Raw genomic sequence first — 24,190 nt, forward strand, 5'->3', positions numbered from 1 at the left:
CAGCAAGAGCTATTCAATCCTCAGGATCACGGCTACATTCGGCGACCCATTGGTGTCTTCGTTTTGCTTAGTTTATTAATTATTATTCTCAGACATATATCTTTCTTTGTTGTTTACTAAAGGGTATTGGTGTTCTGTTTCAACACGCGAGTAGCTGGGTCTATTTACTTAATTATAAAATGACAATATAAATAAAAATTTACTTATAAAGCATGTGTTTAAAATATTAGAGGAAGAGAAATTGAAATATTTCAAAATTACAAATAAAAGTTCAACTATAAATCTAGTAACTTATTTCAAATTACTATAGATTTTTAAAAAATTAATCTCTTCCATTTACGTAATAAGCAACCTCGAATCTATAAACTGACCGAGTTCTAGCTAGATCAATATTTTAAATAATAAAAAATATTTGAACAAATTGAAATATTTCTAGGACATAAAAATTGAAATTATTTTGATTTATTTTACAATTTCAATTTAATAACATTTTTAAAATTTAAAACATGCCATGATTAGTAAACAAACAACTACAACTTACAGTCAAAAAACCTTGAAACCTGTTTTTTAAAACGATTATCTTTCAATGTTTTGTATAAACTGATCAAAAAATTGATACAAAGTACTTACATTTATAACGGTGACCTTGGTTTAAAAGGATAAGTAAATAAAAGACGAAAGTCTATATGAAAGATACCGTCTATATTTCAAGTTAAGTATCGTTGATCCACACTTAGGATATCACAGAATTGTATCTTACAATTTTTTTCTTTTTCAAAAAACACAAGAAACTAAATATGTATGTACAACTCTAACATAATGGCACTTTCACAACACTTAAACATAAATTGCAAAAATTACAAATAGGTAACTATTAATTACATGACTAGTATAAATTATATTTAATTATAGGAAGATAAATGAATATATTGTACTACTATACTAGAATTTCAGTAATTGCCCTTTGTAAAAACGAAGTATTTATGCACTTAAATGAAATGTTTTTATAAAAAGAATCATACTAATTTACATACCCCTGTTATTTACTAATTTGAAACTGAAACTACACAGTTCACAAGTTAACACGTTGACTGTCATGAGAACACTGAGTTAAACAGAAAATTTTACGTAATCTGATGAATTGAGACAAACGTTTTAATTTTCAAATTCTATGACAGACAACTTGTTTGTATATAGTATTACGGCATTAAAAAGCTGACACTATTTAGAATATTCATGGACAAAAGTAAAATGCTTTATAATATTTGTCAAAAGTGAAAATATTTGATTTTCACAGAAGTATTTTGATTATTTTTTGATTTACTTTTGCCCGATTTAGGTACAATAATATTAATTATATAATAACTATATCATATAATACAATATTGTATATTTTTGAACTCTAGTATTAATTGCCTTAGCAAGTATAAAAATATGCTACATTACATACTTTTAGAACAGAATGCGATGTACAAAAGCTATATTTCTAAGTACTGTATCTGTAACCGTAATTATTTTGATATTTGGTATGTTCATGAACAATAAATACTTCTGTTCTAAGACAACTTTGGATTTCTTTGGTATAAATAAATATAATGTTTATAAAATGTAAAAACAGAACTAATCTGATTGCATGAAATATGGAAATATAAATAAAATATTTGTACAATATTCGAATAACTTACAATATATAAGATAAAAATAGGTAATGTCATTTCCAGCTTATCCGGAACAAATTTCTGAGTGCTCATCCCAAGCGGCAACCTGAAAAAATTCAAAATAATAAACTGTATTCAATTTATTTCCCATTTTTATTTACCTGGCAATCCCGACTACAGTACCACTGATTACCACAACCTGCGCACACGAACTGAGCCGGTTTTAGATTGCAGCCTTGGCATTGGGGTACTTCATCACCAGCATCAGAACTGTTGTCACCTCTTCTACCGTCCATAGCTTCCGAACTTTCGTCTATGACCAACCTGTCTGCATTATCCTCGCCCTCTTCGTCATCCTGCATAAATTATACAAAAGTTATGTAACGTGGGAATAAGGTGGAAAAGTTTTTGAAACTTACGTTTTTGGATTTAGTGGAAGTTTCATAGCTGCCGACTGGAGTGATTGTTATTTCATTACGGGCCTGAAATATTAATAAATAAGTACAAATGATAATGAAACAATGGAGTGTTAAAATTTACTTTGTTGCTGGATAAAATCTCGGATATCGACATGTTGTTGCCGTGCAGCAACGAATTGCCCGAGATTGTGGGAGTTGAAGTTAAGTGGTTGCTATTCGCTCTTTCTGGTGCAGTCAACAGCCTCGCTAAAGTAGGACTGAACGATGTTTTGCTGTTTTGTTTTTGAGGGCTCTAAAACACATCCAATTAAAACTTGCATTTCATCAAAAGCATTACGTGTACCTTTGTCAGGATACCATGAAGTAATGAATTAGTATGAGGGGTTGAAGTGGAAGTAGGAACTGGGTGAACGGTAACTTCAGGATATGGTGGAGGTGGTTTATTCGCGACGTTTTGGAAGAACTCGTTCCTTTCGGTTTGTGACAGTTGGGCCAGCTGCAACAACATATCCTTGAATGGACCACTGTCTTTTCCCGACAAATCAGTTCCAAGTCTCCCCTAAAAGTATTGTCCATAAATAACCAGTCGTAACCTACCAATTAGAAACTTACAGAATTGACGAGCATCCCCAACTCATCATTTGATGAGTTATGTTTGATTTCAGCACCTGATCCCAGGGCCAAATTAACGATGCTGTTCCTCGAATCCCCTTGTAACGTCCTGATTCTCCTGCCTCTTCTGGGCACAGCCTCCGGATGTCTTTGTCTGTAGTCTGCTATTAAGGATTGTACGTCAACCACTTGTCTTTTGCCTTGCCGGAAGTCCACCAATCCCAAATCTTGTCCGTTCTGACTCTTCGGCAATATAGTCCTGAACTTGAACCTCTCCATCGAGTTGGGATTGCGCAGCTCCGGTTTCAGTAAACTCTGCGAGCTGGAGAAACGATCTTCCGTCTCGTCCAGCATATCAGAGCTGTCATTCAGTCGCATAATCTGTTTCTTTCTCTGCAATCGCAACAGAAGTTCCTCCTTTATTTTTTTCTGATGGATTATAGTGTTCCATTCCCGTTCCTTTTCCTTCGCTAGTTCATTTAAAGTGCGTATCTGGCTGAGGATCTGCTCCGAATGAGATTCGATTTTGTCGATTGACGAACAGTCCACCATCTCCATGTAGTCGTTGAATATCTTCTCTCTGGCATTGAAATTCTCCTGGATGTCAGAACGCAGTCTTTTCACCGGCGACTCCTCGCCATCTGATTTTCTTTTGCTGCCTTGATTCTCCCCCGAACTGTTGCTGTTAGTTTCGTCATTGAGATGATTGGAGCCGTGGGACTTTTCCGATTCTTGAGCTTCTGGAGCCGATTCCGATTTCTCGTCTTTGCACTCCTCCTTCACACCGTTATACAAGTCTATTTCGGTATGCAGACTGTCGGATTTGTAACCGTTTTCTGCGTTAGATTCCGCTTTCACTTCCTTGTTGGTCCTTTGTTCCGCGTGTCCGGGAGACGACGGCTGGACGCTGCAACCTTCGCGGACGTCTTCCATGATGTGCATTTTATTTAAACTGCAACAAAAAATTGACCTTAGAATAGATTATTCTATGATAAAATAACAAAACGATTCGTATATAAAAAGATTCGTTATTCAATTGCGTTCTTATCTTTTTTGTTTAATATTTACCTTAACCTATTCATTTGGAAACTAGATCAAGAAACGTAGACAACATCATCTATTTACTTTGTACGTAGTGAAAATTGTTAACACTATTAAAATGTTTTGGTTAATTACACCCAGCTTAAGTAATTAGGTCATTATGATTATTATAAAAATTGGAAACAATTATACAGGGTGTTATTTAGGACACATAATAAGTGATTTAATCAAGCTTGTGTTATTCAAAAGTTGATACCCAAATGCGAGGAGCCAAATTAAGGATTTTATTATCTACTTTATTCATTAAATTGTATAGAAATTAGTTTTTCTGAGAAAAATTTGGTGGAAAGGGTTTTTAACCAAAGAAGGTAATTATTTTATCGCAGATTAAAGAGAGTACATACGTCATTTTAAAATTGTTGTACCATTTTACTATTTAAAATAATTTAATATTTTATATATACACAGTGATTACCTAACTTAATTATTCTAACTTGATGGAAAACGGAAAAAATATTGATATAAAATTTTTGCAGCAATTATAACTTGACTTGAACTACTTTTCTAATTAATTTTGAATGAATTTTTATTTCCCGTTTTGCCGGAAGTATATTTTTGGATTATTATATTTGGAGTTATTTATGTAATTGTAAATACGTAGTTATACTATGCCCTACCTAAACCCAACAGTATCTGTTTTATTAACTTTTTTTTTTAAATTTTGACAGATTAATGACCTTACTAAAATTTTTGTAATGCCACAAATTTGTACTTTGGAAAGTTCATTTTTATCATACACGTTAATCAAGGGGCTCATTATTAGTACTCCCCAATTTTATACAAAATGTTCGTTATTTACGTACGTTTAATTTTGTGCATCTTAAAACATCTATAATTTTGTTTTCAATGGAACACCATGTATGTTTTAGCATAATTAAATTAAATATTATAAAACGATTGGTATAAATATTTCCTATGCATAAAATTATTATTAACAGAGATTTTATCACGGTTGGCATTTTTGTACCTGACAACATTATATTCTGTATATACTGTTCACTTAAACACAGCCTTATGCATCAAAATAAACACTTAAGTGACATTTAAAAACAATTGTTTGCAGATATCATATTTTTGCCCCATTCCTGACTTTAAATCATATACACCTGATATTCAATGTCATATTTTTCTACACTTTTCGACTTACACTCCAGTGGAGGGTAGTAAAAACAAAAAAAAAAAAAAATAATAAAAAAATTCAAATATGGATTTTTTGATGAAAAATGTATTTGAGTAATTTATTACTTTTAAGGAGTTTAACCCGTGGTTAAATTTTCGGTACTCATTTCCCTAAAACTGTTTACGAGATATGTGTATTTAAACTATTTATTGAAATAAATTTGGTACAATGTAGTTTTCTAACTAATTTGCTGAATGACAAACTTTTTATAAAATTAATAGTTGTCTAGTAAATTTGTTGTTATAAAGACGAATTAATGGAAATGGTACATTATTTCAACATATTTTAAATATAAGAGATAGATAAACCATATATCTAATAAACTGTAAAACATATTTTTATATTCTATAAAGATATTCTAAAAAGTAGAAAAGGTACAATGGTTTTCAAAGTATACTAAAGAGTCGTACCCTTTAATTTATAATAAAAAATGAAAAATTTAGAGGTAAAAACCTCCCTACCAATTTTTCCTCAAAAGGAATAGGTTAGTTAATAAAATTGGAAATTAAAATTCTTCACATTTCGTGTAAGGTAAATTTGATTAAATTATAATATGTTTGTCACAAATAATATTTAATTTGACCTATTAGTTAAGATATATCTCGTATTTGTAACGCCCTTGAAAACATCGATTGAAATGAACATTTTTTAAATAATTGTACGTTGAAACATTAAATAGTTAATTATGATGAGTAATTTTTAGTATCAAGAAGTATAGGCGCATCCACCATTTTTCCGAAACCTCCACCAATAAAGTTAATTAGTTATTATTAGCCGTTTTTAAAATAACAAACAAGTGTAAAAATAACCTCGTAAATAGTGTCGAGAAAACGTGATGTTTTAGTAGAACTTTTGTTATCGCATAATGTTTACCACAGATATTATTACAACTCGACTTCGAAGAGGTTTGTGAAAAGACGGCAACAATTGTCGGTGGAAACTGGTGCCACCGTATTGTTGGGCTTTCTCACGACAACAATTGAACCAGTGTGTCTGTGTGTGCATTTCGCAACAAGAAACTGTGTCACAAGTATTTTTTAGGTGGCCGCGTATCTATTTTCAGATAATTAGCCGCATTAAAATGCATCCAGTACTCACCGTCACCGCAACGCCGGACCAGGGAGACCCCGGGCTTGTTTACCCCGAAAACTTAATATAAAACGCGTGCACCGCAGGAAATCAATAACACGCAAAGCAAAACTGTAGGTGAAACAACAACTTTTCCGTTCCTTATGCACCGTCGTACGCAATCGTAAATTAAAACATTGTTTACAAATAATTTGATTGCCGCCGAATTGAGGTCACTTCGTATAATCTATATTTGTTTTGTGATTATTCCAACGAACCGACTCACCGACACACACGTAAACGCCGCGAAACGACGACGAGCGTTGAAATGAACCCGGACCGCTCTTTGTACATAATTACGCCGTCATTGGTCCAATGTCGCGGTGTGCGTGCCCGAAACAGGCGGAAAAATAATAACAAAAAAAAAAACAAAACACCGTTGCACTTGCACTTTTCACCGTCGGGTGGGCAACGCTGGAAAAAAGCAAAAGCAGCGCTGTTTCGAGTGGTTCATGTGCGACACACGTGCGGACGCGACTGCCTATCCGCGGTGCTACGTGGGAGACCGACCACGGAAAATTGGAGCCGTCGCGTTAGCAGGAGTATTTTGCAGGAGGCCGTCTAGCCGACTGACGGCAGGAGCGGGTGCGCGTTCCTGCTACGCGTGCGGTGCAAATGTCAGCATGCGCGGCATCGAATTATAGTCGAATATTTACTACACGGTCCCTCGGTTTTTGATGATATTCAATACTTTTAAGATTGTTCACAAATTTGCCTAAAACGTTTCCTAACTGTCTTAATTGTCTAAAAAAATGTTAAACAGGTTTCCTAACTTAGATAATTGAAGTTTCCCAATTGTCTAATTGTATACAACATTGTTTAAGAAGTTTCAAAACTTAATTGTATATAAAACTATCTCACGATTGACTTAATTGTATGTAAAATGTATGTAAAATTTTATTTTTTAACAACTCACATAACGTACATTAAACTTCATGATTGTTTATTTGTGTAAAAAATTATTTAAGTAGTTACCAAACTATCTTAATTGTATATAAAATTGTTTATAGAAGTGTCAAGAAGTTTCACAGCTCCCTTAATTGTATACAGAAATATTTAAAGTCTCACAACTGTTTCAATTGATTATATAGAAGTTCCAAAATTGTATCAATTTTATACAAAATTGTTTAGAAACTTCCAGTTCCAGTTAATTATTTAGAAAGATGACTCACGAAGGAGTAAATTATATACGAAATTGTTTACAAAACCTTACGTTACCTTACGGCTGTTTATAGAATTCTTTAAGAAATTTCAAAGCTGTCTTAATTGTATAAACACTAATTTGGAACTTGTTTGTTTAAAAACTGTTTCAATTGTATATATAATTGTTTAATAACTTTTAAGACTTTCAATTTTTATAGAAATGTTCAGAAAGTTGATTTAGAAGTTTCAAAAATTATTCAGCTAGTTGTATATCGTATTAATAATCTTTCATCTATCTTAATTGTAATTAGAAATGTTTAGAAAGTTTCATAACTGTTTTAATTTTATATAATATTTTTTAAGAAATCTCACGATTCTCTTAATTTAATATAGAAATGTTCAGGAAGTTTCAGTTGTATAGACAATTGTTTAAGAAGTATCAAAAATGTCTTAATTGTATGCAAAACTGTTTAAAAACTGTTTTAATTATATACAAAATTATTTAATAACTTTTCCGACCCTCTTAATTCTTTATAGAATTAAATTGTATAGACAATTGTATAGACAATTGCTTAAAAACTGTTTTAATTATATACAAAATTGTTTTATAACTTTAATCTCTTAATTTATTACAGAAATGTTCAGGAAGTTCCTATTATAAACAGAATTGTTTAAGTTTCACGACTGTCTTAAATGTATAAACAATTGTTTAACAAGTTCCAAAATTATATTTATTTTATACAAAATTGTTTAAAAAATTTCATTTCATTGAAGTCTCACGACTCTCTTAATTTTGTATAGAAATGTTCCAGAAGTCTCAATTGTACAGACAATTGTTTAAAAACTATTTTCATTATATACAAAAATGTTTAATAATTCTCGACTTTCTTAATTTTTTAATAGGGAAGTTTCTAATGTATACAGAATTGTTTAAGAAGTTTCAAAATTGTCTAAATTGTATAAGAAGTTCCAAAATTGTTGTTTCATTTTGTCTTAATTGTAATTAGAAATGTGTAGGAAGTTTTATAACTATTTTAATATTATGCAATATTTTTTAGAACTCTCACGACTCCCTTATTTTTGTATAGAAATGTTCAGCAACTTTAAATTGCATAGACAGTTGTATAAAAACTGTTTCGATTTTATGCAAACTTGTTTAATATCTTTCGATTCCCTTATTTTTTTCTGTTCAGGGAGTTCCTATTGTATATACAATTGTTAAAGAAGTTTCACGACTGTCTTAAACGTATAAAAAAACGTTTAAAAAATGTCTTAATTAATTAAAAATTGTTGGGGAAGTTCCAAAATTGTAATTACTTAATACAAAATTGTTTAAGAAGTTTTATTTGTCTTAATTGGAATTAGAACTGTTTAATTTTATAACTATTGAATAGTATACAATATCTTAATTGTATAAAAAATTGTTCAACATTTCATAACTGTCGTGATTTTATACAGAATCTTTTAAGAAGTTTTACGACTATCTTAATATACATAAATGTTTAAGAAATTTCACAACTGGACTAATTTTATACAGAATTGTTTAAGAAGTTTTACAACTTAGGAACTCCAGCACGACCGTTCTCAGATATATACCCAACAAAACATTAAGAGACCACCGAAGTCAACAACAAAATAAAGTCAATAAAGAACCGTGACCGTGTGTCGTCGTTGCATATTAAAATTGAAACCGGAGTGAAACGATGACCCGTAAAATAACCGAGTGAAACGGTGTTGTGGCATTTCGGTATGGTGCGACGCTCTTCCTATCAGCTCCCTAGACTCGAAGTAGGTCGGACGATTGCGCGGTCACGGACCCTCGGGCAAACGAACTGTTCCAACTGTGCGATGCGCTGCGCCGCAAGGGGGACGAAGAGGAGGCTGAGCGGGATCGCCATTAGGCAAACTAAGGGTAGGTGCGAGCCGTTGGTTAAGGGACGCACGAAATCGCCAACGCTTATAAATAGGTTTTCGTTGGTTTTGCAACCTTGCAACACTATCGAGATTTCACTCGTTTGTTTGTTTTATTTAATACTGTTTTCAAGTTTTTAACGGTGCCGGATTGTTTATGGCACCATACAAAGGGGTCGACACGGTTTATTGATGCTGTACCTCAGAACAAGTTCATTTCGTTGAAGGGACTATTAATTGTTAGAATAAATATTATTATAAACAATATAATAAATACCAGTATGAATATCCGGTTTGTATCAAGTTATAAAAAGATAATGTTCAAGTACATAAGAGATTATGACATTATATTTTATATTTCATGTTTGAATAACGTATTAAAAAATAATTAAACATAAAATATGTGAATATTGTAAAAACACAAAACAAAAGTAATGATAATTAATCGAAAGGTTAAGAAGGTCGAATTTAACATTAATACTTTTAAGTGCCTCATGAATTATAATTATTATTTTATTGTATACATATTCAATTATAATTGCTTTGTGTAATAAATTTGTTATAGTTTGCCTTACTCCACAACCACTAAATAAAAGTTCAGAATTTGTTCAGTTTTTATGTAATTATTAACAAAACTAGATCGGTTTAAAACTATGCATCAAATAGAGTAGAGTAAAACACAAATCTCTTTGATCTCCACAGGTCAAAGGATGAATCGTGACAAAGGGGTAGATTTTACCCATTTTAATGCGAATTTGATTATTATTCAAAGCTTGGTCAAATTCTATTTAACAGTTCCAGTAACGTACAAACTAATTACCTTTGTACATACAACACGTCCGAATTTTCTACCGAAGCACAGCAATTTGTCCTAAATAAATATACGTGAACAACATTAAACCGTGTTCTCACAATTCAATTAATCGTTTTATAGTAGGATTTAAGAGGTGGTACATCAAAAAAACCAAAAACCAATCGTATAAAAAAAAATAAAATTAAATAACATAAATAAAATCTCCCCCAGAGTTCCCCAAAATTGTTACTCACTCCTCGGGCAACCCTCCGAACATCTTCCCGCTCTTGGGCACCAGACCGACCGCAAGCAGTATATCGATCGCCGTCTCCAGAACGATCTCCTCCTTCAAAAAATCGGTGGGCAAGTTCCTTTCGGGCAACGCGCCCTTCTTCAACCGACACCTGGTCGGCAGACCCAACAGTTCGTGTTGCACGTCCCGTTCGTAGCTCTCGTCGGTGAAATGTCTCGAACAGATCCTGGCCGTCGAGCAGTTGTTCAGCTCCTTGCCGCACGCTTGGATCCATTTCGAACGCGTTTTCGCGTCGCCGGGAAAACGATGGTAGCGGATCGTGCCGCCCTTAGTTTTGCGATGGGTGCTGTTGCATCCCACCACCGCGCACTGGGGCATTTTTTACATCAACGTTTACTCTATTCAGGGGGAACCTTTAACAACAATTTTAGAATTTAGGGGGTAGTCGAAAAGCTGGTCGACATCTGTTGTTCCTTTTAAAACTCTTCTAATTGTATACTGTTAACTTTTTGCACTTTTTAATTGTATGTAGATTGATTAAGATGTTTGACGAATCTCTTAATTGCATAAAAAATGATTTAGGAAGTTTCATGATTGTGTTAATTGTATTTGGAATGAATTAGAAGTTCACAACTCTTTTAATAGTTTAAGAAGATTGAATACTGTCTTAATTGTATGTAGAATCGGTTAAGTAGCGTCCAAACTGTTTTAATTGTATATAAAATTGATTAGAATGTTTCACGAGTGCCTTAATTGTATACAAAAAGGTTTAGGAAGTTTCACGACTCTTTTAATAGTGTAGAGAGTTAAGATGGTTCAATACTGTCTTAATTGTATATATAATAGAATCGTATAAGTAGTTTTAAAACTATTTGAATTGTATATACAATTGACTAGGATGTTTCACGATTGTCTTAATTGTATACATAATGGTTTAGGAAGTTTAATGACTGTATTAATTGTATATTGAATTGATTAGAAGTTTCACGACTCTTTTAATAGTGTACCAAATTGTTTAATAAGATTCGATACTAACTTAATGGTATGTAGAATCGGTTAAGTATTGCCAAAACTGTTTTAATTGTATATAGAATTGATTAGAATTTTTCACGAGTGTCTTAATTGTATACAGAATTGACTAGGATGTTTCACGAGTATCTTAATTGTATTCATAATGGTTTAGGAAGTTTCATGATTGTATTAATTGTATATGGAATTGATTAGAAGTTTCACGACTCTTTTAATAGTGTATAGAATTGTTTTAGAAAATTCAATACTGCCTTAATTGTATATAGAATTGATTAGGATATTTTATGAGTCTCTTAATTGTAAGTAATGTCAAAACTATTGTATTTTAATTGTATATACAATTAATTAGAATCTTTCACGAATGGTTGTATACAAAATGGTTTAGAAAGTTTCACGGCTCTTTTAATAGTGTACAGAGCGTTTAAGATGGTTCAATACTGTCTTAATTGTATATATAATAGAATTTTTTAAGTAGTTTTAAAACTATTTTAATTGTAAATAGAATTGACTAGGATGTTTTACGAGTGTCTTAATTGTATACATAAAAGTTTAGGAAGTTTCATGACTGTCTTAATTGTATATGGAATTGACTAGAAGTTTTACGACTCTTTTAATAATGTATAGAATTGTTTTAGAAGATTCAATACTGTCTTAATTGTATATAGAATTGATTATAAGTTTCAAGACTCTTTTAATAGTGTACCGAATTGTTTAAAAAGATTCGATACTGTCTTGACGGTATGTAGAATCGGTTAAGTAGTTTCAAAACTGTTTTAATTGTATATAGAATTGATTAGAATTTATCACGTGTGTCTTAATTGTATACCAAATGTCTTAGGAAGTTTCATGACCGTCTTAATTGTATATGAAATTGATTATGTTTCACGACTCTTTTAATAGTGTACAGAATTGTTTAAGAAGTTTCAGTACTGTCTTAATTGTATATAAAATTGTTTAAGTTATTTCAAAACTGTTTTAATTGTATATAGAATTGATTAGGATATTTCACGAGTATTTTAATTTTATACAAAATATGTATACATGACCGACTTAATTGTATATGTTCAGTTTCATAACTGTCTCAATAGTATACAGAATTGTTTAAGAATATTCGGGACTGTTTTAATTGTATACAGAATTGTTAACTAACTTTCAAGATGGTATTTGTTTATATATACAATTCATTAAGAAGTTTCATGACTATGTTAATTTATATAAATTGATTAATATGTTCCACGAGTATGTTAATTGTATCCAGATTTGTTTAAGATATTTAACAACTGTCTTAATTATATACAACATTAAGATGTTTTACTAGTGTTTTAATTGCGCACAAAATTCTTTTGGAAGTTTCTCGACAGATTAATTATTTACTAAATAGTTTAGACAGTTTCACAACTGTCTATATAAAAAACCATGTGGCAATTTCAAGTGTTTAAATTTATTTTGAAAGTGTAAATCATAAACAATACTATTTGGGAAGTTTCACAACTTCCTAAGTTATAAGCAAAATTATGAACTTCCAAACTATCGAAATTATATATAAAATTTACAACTCTTTTGGTATGTGTAGAGAGTTGTTTAGGAAGTTTGCATTAAAAATTGCTTAAAAAAGTTTCATAACCGTCTTAATTGTATACAATTTAAGAAGTTGTTTTAAGAAGTTAAGTCGATACATGTTGCACGCGTTATACAATTATGGCGTGCCTTTATAAATGTGGCAGTCAATAATGGAGTTGAGTATCTTTTATAGCCATAAAATTTTACTGCTAATTCAATGCAAAGTTTGGACGGTTGCCAGATTGTTAGGCATTGGGTCAGGTACACTCGCCGGTTACCACCGTTGGAAAGTAGCATTCGTCTTAAAAATTAAATCGCGATTAGTGATGCCAGAGCGAATCTTTTAATTAGCATTAATATAAGCAGGAGGGTCTACCGAAAATGCTGTGTGCAATGTCTGGTTATAAAGTGTGTGTGTGTGTGTGAAGCTTTTACAAACGACCAAGTGTATACGTGAGCGTTGTTATTTACTACTTTCAATGTCGTTTGCCTTAAAATGTGTGTTGGTGCAAGATCCGACACAAGTTTCATAATCTTGTTTAAATAAGCGTACCTTATTGTAACGATAAACAAAATAAAGCAAATAATCTTTATCACTAACACCAATATCGATTAAAATGTGCAAACAGAAATGCTGAAATCTGGTTTTGGCGTTCGGTGCCTGGCCAAATTAATCGAGTTGAAAGTAAATTTTCTTAATTGATTCATATAATTGGCCTTGTTTAGTGTAAATTTATTTATATGTACAAATTATGTTACCGTTCAACCAACGATACTAATCGGAAAAATGCCATTGGATCAGGTTACCAGAAACAATTTTCAGTAATAACATGTTGGAGTGCATTATAAACTTGCATGTGATAATACCATATCTTAATGGGTATTTATTTAACAAAGAACACAAATTACATCGGTCTATTTCGTTAATTGATTGAAGTCTTAATAAAGATTTAAATAAATAATTGGTAACATGGTTTCCCCGAAGGGATACCAGATATAGATAACAAATTACAGTCACTCCAATCAACAAACAACTGCTAAAACTAAGGGACCATAAATGACAATTACGTGCAAAATACACGATGCAGATAAGATTTCTTTGGCGTTTTATCGCATGTATGTATTTATTTTGAGTGATTCATTTGTTGGTGTATTCCAAGCAGGAGATCGTGAATGCACTATGCGAATGGTAACCGGTGCCACCTGAAACCTTGAGACCGCAGCAATTATCAATCCATTGTTGCACCACCACATCGAAGTATAAAGATCAATAACGACCATCAGAAAACGTAACAAAACGAACGAAGAACCGGACATCCTGCGAGAAGAGACCGAGGGGCCCGCAGGAAGGAATTGCACAAGCAACCGAGTCACTTTCAATTTCAGCCATCGGACCCGACACTCTGTGAAAGGGCGCGCCACTGTTTGTGTGCTGCGGATGCAACTTCCGGTTGCACTCACCACACACAAGCAACATGTATCGACGTAGTGCGTTTTCTGGCAAAGAGATGCCCTACGTTTCACGTGTCCACCGGCGAATGGACGGTGGCACTGTCACAGTGACGGGCACAAACTGATCACAAAACGGAACACTGACCGACCTTCCGCTCGTGCGGTGATCGCATCTGACGACGCGCGAAGGTACACAACACCCGTACCCAAAACTCACTGGCCGCGGCCGAAGCGTTTGGGTTTCGAGTGGCTTGAAAACCGCCTCCCCCACCACGTCCCTGAGCACCGGTGACGTCACGAGCGTCTCTCCGCCACCGCCTCGCCGGATCGATTTTGCGGCGGAGATGTGGATGCTACCAGAGGGGCCACCCTTCGTACCCTTCTCGGTTCGTACACACACACATGCACACACGGTCTTCGTCCCCGTTAGTGCGGCATGTGATTGCCATAGCACACATGACACAAACGACGGTATTCCACGACGAAAACTATCGCGTCCGTATTAATTGAACGTATCGATTGTGGACGGTTGTGGGAGTGGTCGATTACTCTCCCCATGGCTGGATGCTGCTGGATCTTAGTTCACGCCACAAGCGATGAGTTCCACAAACCGATATGGCTATTGATTTGCGTTGCAGTTAGCGGGAGACACCGTCACATGTTACTCATGTGTGGTGTACAAGTATAATCCCATAAACCCTTTGGCGTTCGTTGTAAATTTTACTTGGATATTGACTGCCGGATGGTGGGCAATAATCTGGACATGACGTGACGCACTTTGGTACGTCACACTTCCGTCAGTTATGTTTCGGGAATCTGTGATGTTGACACTGGTTTATCCTGTTGGTTATATGTTGTTTTAGGTCTACTCTGTTTCAAATTGCAGGACATAATTTTATAATTTTAAGGAACTGATTCCAGTAACAAATACAACCGAAAACATAAATTCTGACAACTTTGGGGGATTTAGTTTTGGAGAATTAATCGATTTCCTCCATAAATTTTTCAAACAGGCATAACTTTGTTAATTATTAAAGAATTGGCACAGAATTTTTTTAAATGTCGGGTATGGACCACTTGTTTGTTTCAAAATTAACCATTATTTTTTATTTAAAAATTAATAACTAAATAAAATTATATAGTAGTGGTTTAACAAGATTTACAAAGGCAAATTAATACCTAAATAAAATTATATACTAGTGGTTTAACAAGATTTACAAAGGCAAAACATGTCTGAATTTATTAACTCTAGGTATAAAAGTAATGGTAACAAAATTGAAAAGATTTGTTATTTATTTGATTATTAAAAATATATTTAGGATTATACATAGAAAATAGAAAAGTTATTAACGATTCAAATTTGCTTTATTGACTGACATTTTGCAAAATGTATCATAAAAAAATAAATTTAAATTTAGTTATAAGAGGGGATAATTTAAGTGAGTAAAATGGTGTAAAAAGCAATAATAAGTCGGAAACTAACAGTTTTGTGTCCATTTTGAAATAATAAAGTTAATATGACTTTCAGTAAAAACCACGATTAAATTTTCAAGAATTGCTAATTCATAAAATAGGAATTTTCACAACTTGCTATAGAGTCACATTTTTATTCACATTATCTAATTTAAGGAAATAAAATAGTATAAAAAACAATGATAACTCGAAAACTATTAATTTAATATACGGAGACGTAGTGTAGCCATTTTACTTATAAATTTATGAAATAATTAATCAATTAAAAAATATACGAGTCTCCCTTTTGGAACAACATGATTAATATCACTTTCAGTAAAAAACACGTGAAATTTTTAAGAATCCTAATTCAAAAAATAGGAATTTTCACAACTTGCTATAGAGTCACATTTTTATTCACATTTTCTAATTTAAGGGAATAAAATAGTATAAAAAACAATAATAATTCAACAACTATAAATTTATATACGGAGACGTGATGGAGCCATTTTACTCACAAATTTATGAAGAAATTAAAAAATGAAAAAATATACGGAGTGATCCTTTTAAAATATCATGGTTAACGTCAATTTCAGTAAAATAGGAATTTTTACTACTTGCAATTGAGTCATATTTTTATTTACATTAACCAATTTAATACAGTAAAATAATATAAAAAACAATGATAACTTGAAAACTATGAATTTTATATACGAAGATGTGGTAGAGCCATTTTACTCATAAATTTATAAAGAAATTATAAAATGAAACAATATACGGAGTGGTCCTTTTGAAATAACATGGTTAATGTCACTTTCTGTTAAATTTTTAATAATGTTAAATTTTTAATAATTCTAACTCATAAAATAGAAATTTCCACTACTTGCATTTGAGTTATTTTTATTCACATTATCTAATTTAAGGGAATAAAACGTATAAAAAACGAAAATAATACTGAAAACTATTAATTTAATATACGGAGGCATAGTGAAGTTATTTTGCTCATAAATTTATGAAGCAATTAAAAAATTTAAAGATATATGAAGTGTCCCTTTGAAATAATTTGATTAATGTCACTTTCAGTATAAAACACTGTTAAATTTTCAAAAATCCTAACTCATAAAATAGGAATGTTCACTACTTGCAATTGATTCATATTCTTATTCACATTATCTAATTTAAGGAAACAATATAGTATAAAAAAAACTATAACTCGAAAACTATTAATTTTATATACGGAGACATGGTGAAGCCATTTTACTCATGAAATTATGAAGCAATTAAAAAATTAAATAAATATATGGAATGATCCTTTTAAAATAACATTGTTAATGTCACTTTCAATGAAAAACACTGTTAAATTTTTAAGATTCCTAACTCATAAAATAGGAATTTTCACTATTTGCAATTGTGTCATATTTTTATTCACATTATCTATTAAAATTAATTAAAAACATAAATTAATATAAAAGACAATAATAACTCGGAAACCGTTAATTTTATACACAGAGATATGATGATGTCTTTTCATCTTCTCTTCAATAACTCAAAACTAAGACATTTTCATTACTTCCTATTTATTAATATTTTTTATTCAAATTAACTAACATTATATTACAAAATAACAAAAATAACTCGAAAATAATTTATAAATGGAAAAATATGTAGTGTCCCATTTGAAACTTCAAGAATGATAACTCGAAAAAAGAAGGTATTTTTACTATTTGCTATTGTCTTATATTATATTATATTATATTAATTTTAGGAATATGACCTGTCCATATTAATAAATTTACGTCCTATTAAAAATGTGAAAATATACAGACGAAACGATAGTTAATGTCACTTTTAATAAAAAACAGTGTTAAATTTTCAAGAATCTTAAAAAAAGTAATTTCCGCTACTTGCTGTTGAGCCATCTCACCATATTAATAAATTTATGTTCAATTTAAAAATGTGGAAATATACTACAGAGTTGAAACGTGAGAGTTAAAACCACATTTAGTGAAAAACATTGTTAAATTTCAAGAATTTCGCTACTTGCTGTTGAGCCATATTTTTATACTTCATTATCTAATATAAGCGATTAAAATATTATAAAAATAAAGCAACGTTTGTCATAAATTGATAACACGAATTACCAGCGGCGAAGCGAATTGATTAGATTAGTTTCAACAATATAACTGGATCAACAAAAAAATCGGGATCTGACTCACATTTTCGTTAATTGGAATTAAATCTGACCTTGTTCTAAACAAACTTCCTCTTATGCATAGTGAAATATTTGATCTGTGACTTTATTGGTTGTACACTGATTTAAATTTGATAAGGAAAAAACCACTCAGAACAAATTGTCACAGAAATATAATCCGAATGTTTGATTGTGTGCTGGCGAAACTAATATTAATTAATAATCCGTAAACCGTTCCAAATGGAACGTGCATAAACAGAACAATTTACCGTTTAATTCTATAAATATATAATTACGTTATAAAATTATAACATATAATAAGCATATAGGTTTGAATTAATTTCACCGTGTCAATTGCAATTGCTGTATCGTTTTGTTAATTTAATTTAATCGCGTGTTGAAACAAGTGTTAAACAGACACCGACAATAGGAATAATGATACTTTGTCTATGTTTCCATGCGGAATAGGACCTGTTGAAATCCACGACCGGGCCGCAGGAATAAAATTATCATATCTGGGTAACGGACCAACCTTGAACGGAGAAGAATCCACAATACGCGTTAATTTTTTTTCCAATGCGATTCAATATCACGGCGGTTTGTTGTGTTTATTTAAATTTATTGTTTTTGTGCGAGGACTATTAGCAAACCGACCTTGTTTTTTATGTGGCAGTTTTTCCGTTGCGTAAACACCCGTTTTCCTTAAGACAGCCAATTCGAATGCACGTAATGGTCGAGTGTGACCCTTAGCAGGGGTGAGGGATGGCGTATCGATCGCCAAACGAAGGAGACTCGCTGCAGACTGGTCCAAATGACTCATCCGGGCTGGTCACAGTTTTCGGTACGTGAACTCATCTGCATGCGATATTGCGGAGGCTACACAAGGGGGAGAACGATATTTGACGCCAACGAATGCATAATTAAAGGGGTAACTACGCATATTAATCCACTATGGTTGGTCAACATAATAATTCTGGTTCAAGTTACGACGTGTTTCTTCTTGGAAATGAGTAATTTGCTTTGTTGTTGACTACGTTATTGGAATTAGGTAGTGTTGTTATCTTTAAATTTATTTCAATTTGTTTAGTGATGATTAAATACTGAATTCAAAATAAACAACAAATAGCTAAACAAGAATCCTTTTAAACCGATGTATTTATGTAAATTTCAATTAACACCATTTTGAAATTTAATAATAATTGTCCTAGTTTACTCAAGGCAACAAACCACGTAGCCAGTAAATAACTTCACAATAAGAGTACTTGCAACTGAAAACTGTTTATTAACAAAAACAAATCAAAACATGACCTTTATCTCTTCTTAAAGCTTTTCAAAATCGGGTACATAACATCCAAAGCTCCCACCACGTCGTTCATGCTTTTGGCACCGGTAAAAACGATCTTCCCATTAACAAAAATCAGCATGGTCAACCTGGGCCTGATCAACCTGTAAATCAGACCGGGAAAAATTTCCGGCTCATACCTGCAGAACTGTCCGTGCAACTGACTCATCTCCTCCAACTTGATGGGGAATTTCAAGTCGCAGGTCGCCACCACGCTCTGCAACTTGTAATTATTGAAACCCACGTCGAAGCCGAGCTTTTGCAGGATGCGCGTGAACTTTTTGGCGGCCAACAGTGCTTCTGCACCGTTCCGGGTACCGGTCGTCACGATTTTGCCGGTCTTGAAGATCAGCGCGGTGCTTCTCGGTTCCCGGATTCTCATCACCACGCCGTGGAATCGTTGCGGATTGTACTCCGAGTTCCTGGTTTTGGCATTTATTGTTATCAGGTCTAGAGTTGTTGACAGGTCCACCGTGGAGATGCAGTTGTGCGACACTACTTGAAACGGTTCTCCGTGAAGCGGAACGTATTCCACGCTGTTTTCATTCTTGTTTTCTGGAGTCGGTTCATGTTTTAAGGTGGTTTCGTTTTGTGTGTCCATATTGCACTTGTCTCTAACAACTGAAGACGAAAATGACTCTTGAGGTTCTTATGGGTACTGTCAGGTAATGACAGTTAAATCCATAGGTATCTTGATTTGGTAGAGGTAATTAAGTAAAATGCATTTTGATGATTACCTTCCCCTTTAAGTTTCAATTAATTTTCGAGTAAATATTTGATTTTAAATAGTAAAGTTCCAGACAGAATCAATTAAGTTATATTACGAAGGGTAACATTCAAATAAACTTCAACATAGGAGAAAATTAAGCTGGAAATTGTAATTACTTTCTTATAACTAAAGCCCTCTTCCCATCACCCTTTTATCGTGTACAAACGTAGGGTACCACATTGTAGGATTCCCTTCTTGTCTTGCGACAGCGATCATACCGCTCGTACGGTGCGACCAAAACGTTCAACCTCGAAGTGTTATCAGTGTACAAACCGCCGCTATAAGTGGAACAAAAGCGAACGAAACGTTGGAGCGACGCTCGCCCGCGAAACGGCGGACATTAGCATAGGAAAAGGTCACTTAGAGGTCGGAGTTTAGACGCAATGCACCGCTGTTGTGGCACAGCCATCGTGTTTGGCCTCGTGCCACTTCTGAACCGCTCTGTGACGACGGCGGGTTCAAGGCTGCGCCAGGAAATCGCCTCCTGCCATAAGACCTTCGCAAACGGAAAACTCACACCGTTACGACACTTGAAAATCGTCGACTTTTAACCGCCGTGGCAATACGTAGGGCTCATCGGTCGCCTCTTCGTTTTCGCTTACATTTTTGGTCAGTAGCAACGTAACTTGACACACTTTGAACGACGCAATTTATTTATATAAAAAATTGGTGCATGTTCGTTTCAAGGTTTTTGCTTCAAAGATTACAATAGGAAATTGTATGCTTAGTATGCAATAATTTATTTATTCAATTAGGTCACAAAATTTCCCAGAATGCTTGATAACGAATTAGTAGCTTATCATAATCCTTAAAAATATGATAACGAACGAAGAAAGTTATTTGACCTTTTACAAACACAAGAACACTTTGTAACACACTAAGAACTTAAAAACTAAATTCTGTACTTGTAAAAAAAAACCAATTAATATTCTCGTTTCAAACTACTCTTACCTGTGATCCAATTGCGAGGTGGGTTTAATTGGTGTGAGCGTAATACTTCTTTGTTCCAATTTTAATTCCAATTTGGCAAGGAATTTTAACTTGTCCGAGAATTTTTCAGCTTTCGTTTTAAAATTCTGGTTCGTTTTGTTATTGATTTTGGTGGTGAACGAGTCACTTAAAGATTCTATGGACTTTTTTTTAGCGATGCGGATGCTGGATCGCATTGGAAGTTTCGTTTTGTTGCTCCTGCGTATGATTATAAAGCTCTCTTTGTCTTTGGCTTTTTTATTTGGTTCCTCATCAATAATAGTGGGTTTAGTATCTTTTTCATCGATGATTATACAATCTTCACTGTCGCCTTCTGTGAGATTTTGACTGTCGTTGCCTTCTATGTTTTTGTTTTTGTCTTTGAGAACCACCTCCTGCTTTTGAGAGTCATTATTGTCGCTTACGTTTTCCTTGCTGTTACTGATATTTTTTGGCAAACTCTCCTTACTGTTCCTTTTCTTAGCGTTCCCTTGCAAGTTGTTCTCCTTCCTACAGTTGTTCTTCCGTCCGGGCAGTCTGCGATCCGGAAGGGCGTCCTTCTTCAGCTTCCGCCTCAGGGGCAACCCCAGCAGTTCGTGTTCCAGATCCCTCTTATAGCATTTCTCCGAAAAATGTTCGCTGCACACGCGAGAATAGCCCGGCTCTGAGGTTCCGCACAATTCCAACCACTTTGCTGACCGTTTCGGACAGGTCGGCCACATGTGATAGATAACATGACTACCCTTGGTTTTTCCGTAATAATTATTACAAGTGACCACCGCACACTGTGGCATTGTTTTTCAACGCGTTCACCAAAGAATGCAGAGCAAAACTAGCGTTGTTTTGGCGGTAAGCGAAAGGACCTTCCCTAACATTTTTACCTGTAAGGGATTTGCGACTTTATATAAGGGGGCTTTAGGGCGGGACATACATAGTTTTGGGACAGATGCCATAGTAACGTTCGACACCCCCCCGAAATCGTACCCTTTGTATTGTGTACCGCCGTGACGTAATCGGGGTCTATGATATGAATGGGTACAGTTTTATAATGTGAATTAAAAAACTGCTTAATGGGAAGGGTAATTTTATCAAGCGTTTTCCGCAGTTGAAACGAACTTAATACATTGGAGGACGCAATAACTTCCCGGAAGGAACTTTATTTAACGAAAGTCTTTTCAAGAGATTCGGTAAATGTTCCGCATTATATCTCATCGTTCAGTGTTGCACAACTGAAAAGTGTGGCAAATAATTTACTAAAAACAAGCATGTTAGGTACTCTTCTTTATTAAAACAGTTGTATTGGATGTGAGCATGTTTAATGCACGTTCTTACCTGCTTTTGAACGCGGACTCTTCGGGCTTGTCGTCTTTGTACTCGGCATCCGATTCGTCGTTCTTTTCCGATTCGTCATCGCATTCGACGATCACGTTGTCGCCTTTCAGCGTGATTCCCTCGTTATCCTCATAATCGTTCAGCAGTATTTCGTCGTCGTAGTCGTTTTTCCCGTCTCCCGCCAAAAAGTGATCGATGGCGTCCTCTCGCGCCGCGACACCGGTACCGTTCTCCTGCGAGCCCGTCGGTTCATCGTCCTGCCCGTTTATATTTGTTTCAGGCTTTGTTATGTCATTGTTGTCGGATTTTTTTCCGGTTTCGTTTTCGGTCGCGTTTGCCGACATGCCGTCGCAGTTGGCCGGCAAATCGTGCACCAATGTGTTGTTCGCCATTTTATCGGTCAAATTGATAACGGAACGAACGAAAACTGAACGTTGAACAATGTCATGGCAAACGTTAACTTGCACCACACACACGCACGGACCACTCGAAGGGTTACATCACATGCTTCGATTCGTTTCTTAATTTACATACACCATGTCTTTTTGGTTTGCACGACGAAATATCGCCGATTCCCGTTTATTGATTACGGGATAAAGCAGATAACTACGTCGTGGTTTTGAACTTTGGCGCTCGGGAATATCTAATTCTTAAACTTGCCGCGACATCTTTGAGCCAAGCATAAAAATACCAGCGTATTCTTTTAGTGGAACTGTGTAATCAGACTAGTGATTAATAGATGGCGTGTTTGGTTATTCGGGGAAAGATTATCGAACAGCATTTTTATTTTATTACGTGAATGACGAAAGACGATTTATTTTTGGCCCAAGATCACATAATATGTCAAAATATTGTTTGTTTCGTTTCGCAAAAATTACATAATTTTGTATGTATTTTTAAAGTGCAATGATATTTTATATAGACAAAATATTGGCGATCAAATAGAATTGTGTATGTTACTTAAAATTGTTGTTTTGTTACATGTATTTATTGATTAATTCTGGTTTATTTTTGTATTTGAGATTTCTATTATTCACATCTTTATTGCGCAACGTATTTTTTTTAGACTTTTATTGCTTTATGTTTTCCTTTATTCTAATTATATATTTTCTTAAAATGCCAATCTTGTTTTATTCGAGTATATTCCTTTACAACAATAATCTAACATCTATTCATCTCTTCTTTTATGGTGGAAATAAATATTTTTGCAAATTGATTATTTTATATACACGGTGTTCCTTAACTAATGAGTCCTAGTTAAATACTATAAATATTATATTTATAAAAATATTATAACTGAATAAAATTTGTATTATTCAAAAGTTATCTATAATAATTAGAATACAAATAATCTAATTAAAAATTTTGTTTTCAGTTTTGGCAAAAATGAATATAAAGTGGAAACTCCATACGAACTTTAATACAATTATAATCCTTATTTTCTTGGAATATCTTAATATTTAATAAAAATAATGTTTGTTCAGTCTTTTTAAAAGAATAAAGGTATAACTTATGATTTTTTTAGATGGAGCGTTTTTCAGATATTTGGAATTAAAATATTTAATTCATTAAACAGATTGATTCATCTTCTCCATTTGGCTTTCTAACAACAAAAGCCATGGGACGATAAGAATACCGAATTGGTCCCAGAAAGGTATCGGGTTCATAATTTGAGGAAATGTTGGTACTCATAAGATACTTCGATGCTGTAAGTTTCAGATCTTTACCTGTTACCGTTTCTGAATAAATCAAAAAATACTGAAAATCAGTAAAAATTGTTATTGTCAGTATCTTGTGAATCGATTGATTTAAATACCAGATATGTTTTGGTGCATGGTGGGCTTCTAGGAAAAAAATACGAGCTATATCTGTTCATAAGAATCCTGAAAAAACGAG

General features: G+C 33.4%; 3 protein-coding genes across 6 annotated transcripts; all 3 read right to left on the minus strand.

Annotated features, from left to right (window-relative positions):
• Window positions 1–681: 681 nt before the first annotated feature.
• LOC109606944 (uncharacterized) lies at window positions 682–22,866 on the minus strand. 4 transcript variants are annotated; one of them, XM_049962929.1, is made up of 8 exons: window positions 22,295–22,422; window positions 10,200–10,611; window positions 2,690–3,641; window positions 2,421–2,636; window positions 2,199–2,369; window positions 2,078–2,140; window positions 1,820–2,014; window positions 682–1,764 (listed from the first exon to the last, which is right to left on the minus strand). In XM_049962929.1, the coding sequence occupies exons 2-8, from the start codon at window positions 10,574–10,576 to the stop codon at window positions 1,723–1,725; spliced, it is 2,016 nt and encodes a 671-aa protein (XP_049818886.1). In that variant the 5' UTR covers window positions 10,577–10,611; window positions 22,295–22,422; the 3' UTR covers window positions 682–1,722. The 4 variants fall into 4 exon arrangements, with proteins under 4 accessions (XP_049818886.1, XP_049818885.1, XP_049818884.1 ...); XM_049962928.1 differs by lacking the exon at window positions 22,295–22,422 and adding an exon at window positions 14,305–14,607; XM_049962927.1 differs by lacking the exon at window positions 10,200–10,611 and having other exon boundaries at window positions 22,295–22,866.
• Window positions 19,171–20,102, minus strand: LOC109606955 (TBP-related factor-like). Its single transcript, XM_020023477.2, has one exon. It carries the CDS (start codon window positions 19,823–19,825, stop codon window positions 19,193–19,195), a length of 633 nt encoding a protein of 210 aa, XP_019879036.1. The 5' UTR covers window positions 19,826–20,102; the 3' UTR covers window positions 19,171–19,192.
• LOC126264534 (uncharacterized) lies at window positions 20,884–21,906 on the minus strand. The gene has a single exon (XM_049962931.1). It carries the CDS (start codon window positions 21,754–21,756, stop codon window positions 20,941–20,943), a length of 816 nt encoding a protein of 271 aa, XP_049818888.1. The 5' UTR covers window positions 21,757–21,906; the 3' UTR covers window positions 20,884–20,940.
• Window positions 22,867–24,190: the final 1,324 nt, after the last annotated feature.

The sequence above is a fragment of the Aethina tumida genome, chromosome 2, assembly GCF_024364675.1.
Source record: "Aethina tumida isolate Nest 87 chromosome 2, icAetTumi1.1, whole genome shotgun sequence".
NCBI lineage: Eukaryota > Metazoa > Arthropoda > Insecta > Coleoptera > Nitidulidae > Aethina > Aethina tumida.

Coding starts and splice junctions, on each gene's coding strand:
- LOC109606944 (XM_049962927.1), bottom strand. CDS start 22,686: ATGGCGAACAACACATTGGTGCACGATTTGCCGGCCAACTGCGACGGC. Junction 3,642..22,294: donor GAGTCCGCGTTCAAAAGCAG/GTAAGAACGTGC, acceptor TTTTTGTTGCAG/TTTAAATAAAATGCACATCA. Junction 2,141..2,198: donor AGATTTTATCCAGCAACAAA/GTAAATTTTAAC, acceptor TTAATATTTCAG/GCCCGTAATGAAATAACAAT.
- LOC126264534 (XM_049962931.1), bottom strand. CDS start 21,756: ATGCCACAGTGTGCGGTGGTCACTTGTAATAATTATTACGGAAAAACC.
- LOC109606955 (XM_020023477.2), bottom strand. CDS start 19,825: ATGGACACACAAAACGAAACCACCTTAAAACATGAACCGACTCCAGAA.